Raw genomic sequence first — 13565 nt, 5'->3', positions numbered from 1 at the left:
CTTTTCTTTCTTTCTTTCTTTTTTTGGTTTTTCGAGACAAGGTTTCTCTGTAGCTTTGGAGCCTGTCCTAGACTAGCTCTGTAGACCAGACTGGCCTTGAACTCAGAGATCCACCTGCCTCTGCCTCCTGAGTGCTGGGATTACAGGCGTGTGCCACCACTGCCCGGCGGGAAGTTTTCTCCAGGCAAAATATTTATTACCACAACAAAGGTGTCCATGTAGGGGAGAGCAGCCTCACTAAGCTCCCTGGCCCTCTTAAGAGTATTTCTGCTTCTGGCAAGTTCACTCCTCAAAGAGTAATCACAAGCATTTACTGTGCCAGATGCTGCCTGTATGCATTTGATTTTGAACACCCACTGTATGTCAGGTACAGGCTTGGTGCCCTTCCTCTGTTCCCTAACCCGAGGCTCCCAGCCAATACTGTCCCTGATCTACAGATTCAAAGATGGAGGCTGGGAGCTGGTGGAGCTGAGGTTTGAACTGAGGTCTATTACAGGCTTTGTCTACCAGTTCTTGCTGCCACCCTCTGTCCATCTTTAAACATAGCTGGCCACAATGGTGGATAGGGTGGTGTATGATCAGGGACACACAGAATACCAGTAGCATTCATCTGGCTCTTCCTGTATGCTAAGCATGCAGAGACTAGGAACTTGTGTGCATTCTCCCATTTTTATGTAGTGAGACCCATGGTAGAAGCTCCTGGAGATGTGATATCCTTTGCCTAAAATCTTTGGGGCTACCAACCAGCTCCCAAATCATGACACAGAGACTTATTAGTTATGAAAGCTCAGCCTTACCTTAGGTTCGTTTCTTGCTAGCTCTTATAATTTAAATTAACCTGTTTCTTTTCGTCTATGTTTTGCCTTGGGACTTTTATCTTTTTTTTCATTCTGTATTTCTTACTCCATGTCTTGCTGGCTGTCTTCTCTCTCTTCCCCATTCTCTCTCAGCCCAAATTCTTCCTCCTGTTCCCCCTGCCTGCCTTCCCCGTCTGTCCCTCTTCCGCCTAGCTATTGGCTATTCAGCTTTTTATTAGACCAATCATGTGCCTTACTTAGGCAGGCAAGGTAAAACAGCAGCATATCTTTACATAGTTAAATGCAGTATAAACAAATGTAACACATCTGTACATAGTTAAACAAATGGGGCATAAACAAATGTAGCACATCTTTGCCTAGTTAAAGTAATATTCCACAACATAAACAAATATAACACATCTTTACATAGTCAAATTAATATTCTGCAACAGACATAGACAGTGGAACTCAGGTCTAGATGACCCTGATGTTGGAGAGTTGTTTTTTTTTTTTTCAATTTTAATTTCAAAAATTGTTTTTAAAGATGTATTTTGTGTCGGGTATGGTGGCATGTCTTTAATCCTAGTACTTGAGAGGCAGAAGCAGGCGGATCTCTGTGAGCTTGAGGCCATCATGGTCTACATGTTGAGTTCCAAGACAGGACAGCTTGGGCTGTGAGATTCTCTCTCAAAAAAAAGTACTTTATTATTTTGACTTTTTAATTATTTATTTAAAAATTTTATTTATGGGCTGGAGAGATGGCTCAGTGGTTAAGAGCACCAGCTGCTCTTTCAGAGGACCCAGATTTGATTTCCAGCATCTACATGACAGCTCACAGACTTGTCCTGTAACTCCAGTTCAAGAGGATCTGGCACCTGGCAGAGACATACATGCAGGCAAAAAAAAAAAAAAAAAAAAAAAAAAAAAAAAAAAAAAAAGATTTATTTTATATATTTTCCTGTGTATGAGTGTTTTGGTTGCATATGTGTCTATGCCTGGTGCCCTTGGTGCCTGGTGCCCTTGGAGGCTAGAAGAAAGAGTGTCAAATCCCCTGGGATTGGAGTTACAGATGGTTGTGAGATGCCCTGGGGGTGCTGGGAACTGAACCTGGTTCTTCTGCAGGAGCAAGCAGTGCTCTCAGCCACTGAGCCATTTCCCCAACTCCATCATTATTGTGTATGTGTGCAGGGGTGTTCACAGAGGCCAGAATAAGGTATCAGATCTCTTGCAGCTAGAGTTAAGTGCTATTGTGAGCTGCCTGATGTGAGTTCTGGGAACCAAACGCCTGTTCCTTTGAAGAGTAGAAAGTGTTTTTAACCACAGAGCCATCTCTCCAGCTCCAGCTCCTAACTTGAAAATTATCTATCTATCTATCTATCTATCTATCTATCTATCTATCTATCTATCTATCTATCTATCTATCTCTATCTATCTATCTATCTATCTATCTATCTATATCTATCTACCTATCTGTCATCTATCTATCTATCTATCTATCTATCTATCTATCTATCTATCTATCTATCTATCTATCTATCTTTATGAAAAAGAAAAGTCTTCAAGTAGCCCTTGATGGCCTAAAACTTGCAATGTAGACCAGGCTAGCCTCAGACTCATGGAGATCTGCCTGCTTCTGCCTCCCAGGTGCTGGGATTAAAGGTGTGGTTGACAGAGAACCTGGGCCCTACCCTTGTCCCCACTACTATCCTTTGCTTCCTCAGGCTGGAAATGTGTCTTGTATCTCCCCGGAGTGTCCCCCTGGTCCCTGCAAGGACTCCCCCACAGTCAGATTGCTGTACTTGTGTGCCAGGTAGGTGACTCTTCGGAATTTCTTGTTGTTCGGGGTGTGGGGTGGCAAGTGCCTTTGGATTGTGTATTGGGCCAGGAAAGGGTACTCCTGCTTTAAAAGGGCAGGTTCAATGATATAACTCAACAACTCATTTTTAATGACTGTTTCCTATGTGCACCTTGGCCAGACTAGGCTCATGGCTTGGCCCTTCCCCTGTCCCTTCCTTTAGGACACATCTTTTTTTTTTGTTGTTTGTTTGTTTGTTTGTTTTTTGTTTTTTGTTTTTCGAGACAGGGTTTCTCTGTGTAGCTTTGCGCCTCTCCTGGAACTCACTTGGTAGCCCAGGCTGGCCTCGAACTCACAGAGATCCACCTGGCTCTGCCTCCCGAGTGCTGGGATTAAAGGTGTGCGCCACCACTGCCTGGCAGGACACATCTTGAGTGTAGGCAGAAGGGGCTATGAGCCCATTTTTGGCAAGGATCTGCCCCTGGGTATGGAGGAATCTCTTTTAACCCACTGTGACATAAGAACATGGTTTCCTATGACTTAGAAAACCCAGGCCTTTCAGGAACCAAGGCAAGCAGGCCCTATGCGGCTAAGGCTGCTGCAGGGAGAAGCACCCAGATCAGTCCCTCACTCGTAGCCCTTACCCCCATCACACGGTTGCTCACTAACTAAGCCTGCCATCTTGTGGGGTGAGACATGCCCCTCTCCTGAAAATGGACACCTCTCTTTTTCCTAGCAGAACTTAGTCTCTCTTGGACTACACTGCACAGGGGCTGCTTGTTTGCCTGTGACGTTCGTAGTCCCCTAAAAAAGCTCTCACTTGAAGGACAACTTGTCTTAACCCCCCCCTAAAGGCCAGCCTGTCTTAACATATCCCCCTAGCTCCCATATACTTTATCTACTTCCTTCTCTGTTTCCCAAGTTAAGTCTAACAATGACCTCATCAGCGAGAGGGGATGTTCCCCACCAGCATGTTGTCCCGAGCTATTTGGGGTACCTGCCATCTCTTGGTCCTGTTGAGTCCTTGAGTTGTTACAATGAGAGGATACCGCTCACTGCTCCCTTTTAATGAAAAAGCAAGTTCAGAGAGGTCAAGTCACTGTCTAGAGACACACAGCAGTTAGTGATGGGACTGAACTTCAACTGAAATCGTCCTGATTTCAGAGCTGGCATTCTTTTAAAACATCATCTTGGGCAGTGGGATGGCTTAACTGGTAAAGGTGCCTAATAACCCGGGTTTGGTCCCTGGAACCCGCCTGGTAGGAGGGAACGGACCTCTGCAAGTTGACCTTTCATCTCTACATCATGCCCTTCCCCCAGTTAATAAATGTAATTAAAAATTTAAATTTTTTTTCATAGTACTAGAGATGAGCCTGGGGAGCTGTGCAAGCTAGACGAGTGCTTTCTCACCGAGCTGCATCCCCAGCCCGTTTTCTACTTCTTATTTTGAGAGAGGACCTCATTAGGTTCCCTGGATGGCCCAGGACTCCCTCTAGAACCCAGTCAGGCCCTGAGAGTTCCTCTGCTTGCCTCAGCCTCCCATGCAGCTGAGGATACAGGCTGTGCCATCAGGCCGGGCATACAGTTTTTTTCTAACTTAAGACATTTTGTTGTTGTTATTATTTTTGTCTTGTTATTTATTTTGAGACAGGGTCTCACTATGTATCCTTGGCTGTCCTGGAACTAACTATGTAGACCAGGCTGGTCTCCAACTCATAGAGCTCTGCCTGCCTCTGCCTCCCGAGTGCCGGGACTAAAGGCGTGCGCCACCATGTCTGACTTGGTTTTTTTTGTTTTTTGTTTTTGTTGTTTTTTGGGTTTTTTTTTTCTTCGAGACAGGGTTTCTCTGTGTAGCTTTGCGCCTTTCCTGGATCTTGCTCTGTAGCCCAGGCCTGGCCTCAAACTCACAGAGATCCGCCTGGCTCTGCCTCCCAAGTGCTGGGATTAAAGGTGTGCACCACCGCCGCCCAACTGGTTTTTTTTTGTTTGTTTGTTTGAAGTTCTTTTTGCACAGTTAGTGTGAACTCTGTGAGGTGGGAACTGTCATTCCATTGCACAGTGAAGGGGCAGTAGCTTCAAGAGAGTCCTATTTTTTGCTCTAAGTCAGCTCTGTGATGTTGACCTGGGACTTGAACCCCCAGGCAACCTGAATGAATATACACTTTGCCAGGCTTTGGGGCTGGTGTTACCCTGGGGAGGATCTTCAGATGTTCTTTGTCCATCTTCTGACACAGCTCCTCCTGAGTTTCTTACTGTGTCGCTGTTTGGGCTCCTGCTGCCTCTGGGGTAATGACCCTCATTTGTGGGTTTTTAGGTAGTAACTTGTGTGAGGGTCTGGGATTTGGAGGCTGAGAAGCACTCTGAGTTTCTGGCAAGGGGCAGCTGCCCTGCTCCTCCCTGCCCATCCGTCTACTCTTCTAGCTGCTCAATCCAGAAAGCCCTTCTTCTGCCCTTGCCTCCTGCAGGGAGATGCTATTTCCATGGCCGATGGTACACGGACGGGGCTGTGTTCAGTGGAGGTGGTGACGACTGTACTACCTGTGTCTGCCAGGTAGGCTGTGAGGTTCCTGCACCTGTTGACCCAGTGGAAGATGGGAAGGAAGTTGGGTGGGCAGCATAGGAATTACCCAAGATGCTTTGCCATGGAGACGATAACCTGCCATGCATCGAAAGGAAGAGACTGAGGCAGTAGTCCCTGTAGGAGTCTTCCGTGCCTTACAACAGTCTCTATGAAGCCAGTCCTTCTTCAGTATTGGTAGAGCACTTGCTATGATCTGGGGACACACACCCTCAGCCCAGAAGAGTGCCAGCCTCCTCTGACTGGCAGCTTATAGCCTAGGTGGGCATGCCAAGCCTATAGCTTGGCACAGGATCCTCAAACCTTCTGGGAGGAGAGAGGGACAGTGGAGACCTGAGGGGTGACCAGGACTAGTCAGGTGAGGTGCTGAGGGTGCTGTACCTTCTGGTTGGAGCAGAAGCAGGTGGGCTTTCAGATGTGTCTTCCGGCTGGAAGCAGGCTGGGCGATGTGGTCTTTATACGGTAGTTTCTCAGCTGGTGAGTGCCCTCAGGAGAAATGGGCCAGGGAAGTAGTAGAGGGCAGAGTGGATTCTGGGAAGACCTCTTCGACCCATCCCATGGGCAGCTCTGCACCGTGGATGGTGCTGCAGAGATGCCAGAGGAGGGAGCTGGGCTCTCACAGCTGTGCATCGGACATGCCCGTGCATAGGAGGCCAAGCACCCTCTCTGTCTCAGGAGGATGTCTGTGTCGGATGGGTGGGAAAGGCTCCCGGACAGCAGAAACAGGACTGGGCTGAGCCGCTAAAGCTTGGAGTGGTGGGGTGGCATGATGAGGTTGACATCTGGGAGAGTTTCCTAGCTATGGAGCTGAGTAGATTAGAGGGGTGGGAGTGGGTGGGAGTGGGAGGGCAGTAGGAGGGAGTCTCGATGGGAACTAGGGTGAAGAGGGAGGATGAGAGATGGTAGAGACTCACCTAGGGCAGGAGGAACACCGCAGGACCTTCCTTTAGCTCCCTAAGGACTCACCCTTCTCTGCTCCTGCTTCCCTGGACATTCACTTTTACTGGAGGGTCTGGAGGAGTGGCTGCTCACCAGCCTTCTCTTTAGCCCTATAGTGGCCCAGGCTGGGAGCCACCGTCACTGCTGTGTGCTTTTGTCTGTCTTCCAGAACGGGGAGGTAGGAGTGCTCCTTTACACCATGTCCAGAACTAGAGTGCCCTCGGGAGGAGTGGTGGCTGGGCCCAGGACAGTGCTGCTTTACCTGTTGGGAGCCTACACCCACCACAGGTGAGATCTGGCTGCCTGGCCCCCAACACAGGGCTCAAGTGCACAGGGGGGAGGCTGGGCTTCCCTCACTTGGACTGATGGTATGTGTGTGTGTGTTAGTGGTATGAACACGTGTGTTTTATAAAGCGTTGTGTGTGAGCTGTGACTTTGGAAGTGTGTACGTTTGTGTGTGAGTATGCTAATGAGTGTACCTGTAAGTATGTATAGTTGGATATGCCTTTTAAGTGTTGGTGTGTGAATGGCATCTGTATATGAATATATCTGGAGTTTTATATGATATACCTGTGAATGCACATCTGTGTGTGTTTGTACAGTTTCCCTACGATGTGTGTGTAATTTGATGTATATGTTTTGTGCCAGTTGAACAGTCTGTGTTTGGATTGTGTAAGTGTGTGTGACCCTGTTGTCTCTGAGGGTGTCTGTTTGTGAGTGTGCCAGTGTGTATGATGTATGCGTGTATGCATTTGCAAATATACATTTGTATTTTGTGTATGTCTGTGGGTTGTGTTTTGTCAGTATAAGTTTGTGGGTCCCTAAGTGTGTGGCTGAGTATGAGGCCATCATTTTGGAAATGTATGTGTTTGTCTGTGTGATATGGTTTATGTAAAAATTTGCATATCTATTAAGCAAACATTTGTGTATATGGTTTGTGTGGGTGTGTATGTCTGTGAGCATGGGATTTCATCTTTAGAAGGGTGGTACTGTAGTTCTGGGGAGCATTCCTGCCTGCTGTGTTTTGTCTTTTGTCTGTTTTGGGGGTGTTGTGGGTCCATTGAGTATGCCTTATGACTGAGCTCCATCGCTGGCTCTCTGCCAAGTGTCTTTTCCCTTTGGTACCTCTCCTGCCAGGCTGCTCTCTAGATGACAACGGGGTTGAGTTTCCAATTGGACAGATCTGGTCGCCTGGTGATCCCTGTGAGTTATGCATCTGCCAGGTGAATGACAACCTGCTCGCCTTCAGCTGCTTTACCTGGCCTGTCCCTCTGCCTCCCCGAGAGAGGCAGGGCCACTGCCAGCCTGGCCTTAGACTCCCTCCTAGGCAGGTTGGGACTCACTTGTTCTGCTTTCAGTGGATGGTTGAGGGCAGTAGAGCTTGGCGGCTGCCTTAGATGCTGTGGGGTGACCCTGCTTGGGCAGGGAGCTGCTGCTGTGAGGGTCTGCCTCAGGGGCCTCAGAGAGGATGGCTGGGGTACCATTTCTGTGTCAGGATGTTTTATCTTGACCTGCACCTCTGTCATAGCTAAGTAAGAGTGTGCATTTGAAAGTCAAACATGACTGTTTATTAAGAAACTGCACAAGGGGCTTCCCTTTCCATTCTGAGTGCTTTGGGTTCCTGGGGGCTTTATTCCTCTAAATAAAGCAGGGTGGGGTGTGGGTATCATTAGGGAGCCCTGTCAGTCCTGCAGGGTCTCCAGGCCCCACATCTTAATTTCCAGATGACTGTTTAGGATGCTTCATAACATGCCAGCTTGAGCGTGTTTTCTGGAGGTAGAAGGAAGAGTAAAATCCACTTTCTGCTGAGGCTCTCCTTCATGACTGCTCCTGGCACTCATTTTACAAGAGAGTAAAATAAGAGGCCATAAATGTTCAAATTCTTAAGAGGAGAGGGGGAGAAAGAGAGAAAGGGAAGAATCCTCGTATGGCATTTTGGTCTTCTGAAATAGGCATTTCCGGTGGAATAGTTTTCTATAAAAATAGGATTTTATTGTTCTCTATAGGTTGGGGGTGAGCCAGGGTTCCAGGGAAATGCTGAGAAGAATGTGGAGGGGGTGATGGTATGGCGTCAGCTGCTGCTGATGGATAGGATAGGAAGCAGAGGGGACAGAATCCCAGCTCTGACTTCCCTCTCTTGAGATAGGCAAAACCTTCCTGAAGATTCGTTCACCTGTGCTAAGCAGCTGGTCCTCATTGGCATGGGGGAAGGGTGGGGAGGACCCACCATTCCCCAGCCTCATCCTGGCATCCTGAGGGCAAGCCACGGACAGTGGGTGGCATTGTCTTTCCTTTGGTGTGGGGAAGCAGGCCCTGCTGTCTCAAGTCTTGGTGAAGTTCCTTCTTCCTTCAGGCAAATGGCTCTGTGAGCTGCCACAGGACAGGACTGCGTGGACTCTTGCCCTCACCCCATCCGGATTCCTGGACAGTGTTTGTCCTGACTGTTCAGCAGGTAACCCTGGCGAGGGCCCAACCTCACCCTCTACAGCAATTCTCAGGGCTCCTGGAGGCCCTGCTGGCCTTGTCTCAGGCCCCTCCTTACTGAGCACCATGGGAACCTCAGCTCCCTCCCTCTCCCAGAAACCTGCGTGGCACCCACAGCTCAGAGAAGTGAAGTGGCTTGTCTAAGGCCAGGCCTCCATGCTGGACTCGCATATCCAAATTCCCAGCTTACAGTCCTCGTGGGGCTGGCATAGGAACCAGACCTGGAAAACTGGGCCAGTGAGAGAAAACACAAATAAGGCTAGATTTTTTTTCACAGAAATTTTGACCTTTTCCACTATTTCAAAATTAAATTTGTCATAGAAAAGCTATAAAGCAAGGCTACATTAAAAAGGCCCATGTACCACTGTCGGCCCTGGTGGTTATGTATTTCTAGTCCCTGTTTGTGATGTGTGCACCTTTTGATAGATGTGTGGTATGCGTGTTTTGTTCTTTTAAAAAAAACTCCCCCTAAGAGCTGGGCTTGTTGGCACATGCCTGGAGCCCCAGTACTTGGAGAGAGGCAGGAGGATCAAGCCTGGGCTGGGATAGCAAGAGTCTGTCTCAAACAATAAGATAAAATAAGCCATGTTCTGTTGGAGGGTATAGTTCAGTGGGAAAGGGCTTGCTTAGAGTACGGGAGACTCTGGGCTCCATCCCTGCACTCCAAGTACAGACAAACAAACAACAACAAAACAGATGAAATAAAAATGAAAATATTTTCTTACTGTTTCACTTGCTTTTATTTATATATATATGCAATTATATATATTGTATTTATATATTAAATAGATGTACTTGTATTTATATAATCTGTTATAATTGTAATAATATATATAATTGTATATTACACATAAATATATATAATTAAACACACACCACACACACACACACATATCTATTACACTTTTTTTCATTTGAGTCAGGTCTCACTATGTAACCTATCTTGACCTAGAATTTGCTTTTTAGCCCAGGCTGCTCTGGAATTCCATGTTCCTGCCTCAGCTCCTGACTATTGGAATTCACAGGCTTGGTGCTACCATGTGCTTTAGTACTTACCAGTATATGAACAATTTCATCCAAGTGGCCTTGTGCACTTGGAGTCCTTTGGAGACATCAGGAATGCGGGGATATGGGGGGACTGGTTTGGAGAGGTGGAATTTTTGTCATTTGACTCTGGAGAGGGACAGAAACCTTGTGTGTCTTCAGCACCACCTTGAGTCTCATGAGTCATCTGCCTGTCCCACCCCAAGTTCCTCAGTGACACCCCACCTCCGTTATGAAGACATTGAAGCAAGATTCTGTAATGTCCTCCTTTCTTATCCAGACATAGAAAGCAGCCAGGACCCATTCCAAGGATGCTTATTGCTTGCCTAACCTCTGGGGAGGTGCTGGGCCTGACCCTTGCTATTCAGATAAACTTCCAACCTTTGCCCTGGCCAGGCACCTGGCCACTCTTCACCCTTCTGGCTGCTGCTCACCACGTGCTCTGTTTGGCAGGCTGCACCTACACAGGTAGAATCTTCTACAACAACGAGACCTTCCCATCAGTGCTGGACCCCTGTCTGAGCTGCATCTGTCTGGTATGCACCACCCAATCGGACCCAACCCCCAGCATCAGCTCCTGACCCCAGAGAAGGCTCACTGTTGGTCCTGGTGAAAGCCATCTTCCCACAGCCTGTCTAGCATGATTCTTTAGCTAGGGTCAGGGAATCATTTAAAAACTCTGGCTGGTCCAGTATTCTTGCTTTCTGGTTGCCAAACTCAGTGAATCTCATCATTTCTTCATGAGAGAACCAGACTCCAGAGACGAAGTCATTTGCTCATGATTTCATGACTAGTCGAAGGGCCAGGCACTGAACCTTAGTATACACACTCCTGGATCACACTTACACCCCAGAGCCAGGCAGCCCACTGCCCGTTCTAAAAAACCTGTTAGGTTAGTGCACACTCAATTTTCATGTTTGGAGAATGAAGGACAAAAGTCCCATCGCTTATCTTGCTGATAAGTTAATGCTTGGCTAGAGCTGCTGTGTACCGTGGCAGTGTGTCTGTTGGGTGTCAGTGAGCCTCAGCCCTGGTTATATGTGAAAAGGGACAAGGTCAACACATGGATTGGGAAACGCAGGGTAAATGTCTCTGTGGCCTCTGAGGAACCCGCTGCCCACTGTCCCTGTACATTCTCAGCCATATGCTTTGGGAAATGTTGCTTCTTGGTCCTTTCTCTGAGTTTCTTTGTTTTTGTTACAAATGCTGCAGATGGAACCAGGGCAGGCACTTTACCACTGAGCCACATCCCAGCTCTCTTTCGTTTTTTTTTCTGCTGAGCTTTCCTGGATAATTCTGCATTTTTTTCAATGGGTCGCTATTGTCAGGTGACCTCATGGATGAAGTCAGGACTTGTTCTTGAGAAGTTAGGAAGGACCCTAGTTGAGAAAATGTCACCCCTTAACCCCCATCCCTACCATGGATGGCCAGTGTGGCTGCCTAGATGCATCTGCCATTGCTGGGAGCCCTGGGCTTTCCCTAGCATTATATTAGCTGTCCCCAGTGAGGGGCCATGTGTGTCCTGTGTTCTACAGCTGGGCTCGGTGGCCTGTTCACCTGTGGACTGTCCCATCACCTGTACCTACCCCTTCCACCCGGATGGAGAGTGCTGTCCTGTGTGCCATGGTGAGTGGGAAAAGCCACCCATACACAAGTCTCCCAGGTGACCTGGATCTCATCATCCTGTCTTCTCTGACTCTGCAGACTGTAACTTTGAAGGGAGAAAGGTAGTGAATGGTCAGGTGTTCACCTTGGATGACGAGCCCTGTACCCGGTGCATCTGCCAGGTGAGGCCTGAGGGTCTGGGGCTGCCAGCCAGGCCTCCACGCCATACACGGGGCCCCGAGCTAATCTGTCCATCCTGCTGTTCACTTTCACCTTTGCCTCTGGACACCCATCCCTCTTGGAAGTCCAGATGAAGGTGTCTTGCCATGGTTGGCATTACCTGTCATCCTAGACCAGGGCACAGGCTTTTCGACCTCTACCCAACACTTTTCTGTGTGTCCCACTACTGGAACAAGAGGCCCTGGAGAGCTCTGCTCCAGGCGAACAGGGTACTCTGGGCTTCCTCACGATGTCTTTCTGCTTCTTCAGCTGGGAGAGGTGAGCTGCGAAAAGGTCCCTTGCCAGCCGGTCTGTACTGATCCCTCCTGCCCAGGTAAGCAGGCCCTGAGCCTAAGCTTTCTCCACCATCTTCCACTGCAAAACTTCTCAGAGACATAGGCCTTAGAAAGGGCTGCCCAGGTGACCCGGGCTCAGACAGCATGCTCAAGGTCACACAGTTATGGCAGGCTGATGCTTCTGGGCTACTTACTACGAAATACCAAATGCCACAATGTGTTGTATTGCCCCCCCCCCCCTTTTTTTTGGCCTGTGTGTGGTGCTATGGATCAAGTTCAGAGTCCTCTGCAGGCAAGGCTAGTGCTGTGCCTCAAGCCATCCCATCCCAGCCTCACCCCTTTTTTGAGACAGGAGTTTTACGTTGCCAGGCTGGCCTTAAGTTCTTGGATTTAAGGAACCTCCTGCTTCAGCCTTGTGAGTGCTGAGACTACAGTCATGGCCACCAGACTCGGCTAGTCCACGTGGCTCTTGATTGCACAGTTACAAACAGGACACAGTGCTCTGTTCTACAGCTCTGAAGTCTTGACGTGGCCCGCAGCTGGCTGCTTAAGAAAGATCCCCTTATCCGTGAGACTTCAAATGATATCTGAAGCTGTGGATGGAATTAAACCCTACATGAGAGCACTGTAAACAGGGAGGTCCCTAAGTGACTGACCGACTGACGGGTAGCCCAGACAGTGTGGCACACTGAACAGAGAAGGTCCCTAAGTGACTGACCGACTGACGGGTAGCACAGACAGTGTGGGCACACTGGACAGAGAGGTCCCTAAGTGACTGACTGACTGACGGGTAGCCCAGACAGTGTGGACACACTGGACAGAGAGGTCCCTAAGTGACTGACCGACTGACGGGTAGCACAGACAGTGTGGGCACACTGGACAGAGAGGTCCCTAAGTGACTGACCGACTGACGGGTAGCCCAGACAGTGTGGACACACTGGACAGAGAGGTCCCTAAGTGACTGACTGACTGACGGGTAGCCCAGACAGTGTGGGCACACTGGACAAAGCGTAAGTTACAGCCTGGGCAAGACAGGTGGGATACTGTAGATCATCATGCTACTAATAAGACACACGATTGCTTCTGAAAATTTTATGTACTATTTAAGGACAGCAATTGATCACGATAACTTAAGTGTCAGAGAAGAACACTTTGGATAAGGGGGAACTGCTGTATTCTCTTGAGCTGTTTTCCTACCTCCTACCTTCCCAGCTCATTGAGTTCCCTCCCTCCTTCCCTCCCTCTCGCCCTCCCCCCCTTCTTTCATGTATACCTATTTCTCTGGGCCTCCTTTCTTCCCTCTCTCCATGTCTCTTCCTTCCTTCCATACACCTGTAATATACCTCCTGTGAAAATACTGGGTCAACATTTGTATTCAAATCTTGTGGGTTGTGTCAGGACCGTGTGGTTGACAATGGGGGCAACTGAGTCAGGAGTAGATCGGGGTCTCCCACAACACATTTCCATATCCTGGTCCTGAAGAAGCTTCGAGGAAGCACAATGATGCAGATGGTTCCCATAGTCTCCAAAACTGTTGAGAATTTTAATTTTTCCAGTTTACTCTATGCAGAGATGTGTCTTCTTTACGTACTTTCAACTTCTAGAATGATGGTGTGCTTTTTTCCCCACTGTCCTGTGGATGACATTGCTTCCTGGGAAATGTCTGTTTCATATCTTTGACCTCCCAAAGGCATGCCAGGATGTGGTCTGCTTCAGGGAGGTTTATGACTGGGAATAGTGCCGGGGACCACCGGGGACTTGGATCATGCTTCCTTTTACCCACCACATGCTCTTCTACAGTGGCTAGG

At 48.4% G+C, this 13565-nt stretch overlaps 1 protein-coding gene and 1 long non-coding RNA gene across 2 annotated transcripts in view; both read left to right on the top strand.

The window, feature by feature from the left end:
* Positions 1-13565, top strand: part of Vwce (von Willebrand factor C and EGF domains) — a 48145-nt gene that overhangs the window by 16512 nt on the left and 18068 nt on the right. The window contains exon 11 of the mRNA XM_052762054.1: positions 2519-2581. Coding sequence (XP_052618014.1) covers positions 2519-2581 — 63 coding nt within the window. The remainder of the gene's footprint in view (positions 1-2518; positions 2582-13565) is intronic.
* LOC128125078 (uncharacterized) lies at positions 9951-12017 on the top strand. The gene is made up of 4 exons (XR_008223092.1): positions 9951-10173; positions 11173-11263; positions 11342-11424; positions 11732-12017. It is a non-coding gene; the product is annotated as an uncharacterized LOC128125078 (long non-coding RNA).

The sequence above is a fragment of the Peromyscus californicus genome, unplaced genomic scaffold, assembly GCF_007827085.1.
Source record: "Peromyscus californicus insignis strain IS unplaced genomic scaffold, ASM782708v3 Scaffold_4__1_contigs__length_199733344, whole genome shotgun sequence".
In the NCBI taxonomy this organism is placed as follows: Eukaryota; Metazoa; Chordata; class Mammalia; order Rodentia; family Cricetidae; genus Peromyscus; species Peromyscus californicus.
This window is presented reverse-complemented; position numbering and strand designations above follow the sequence as displayed.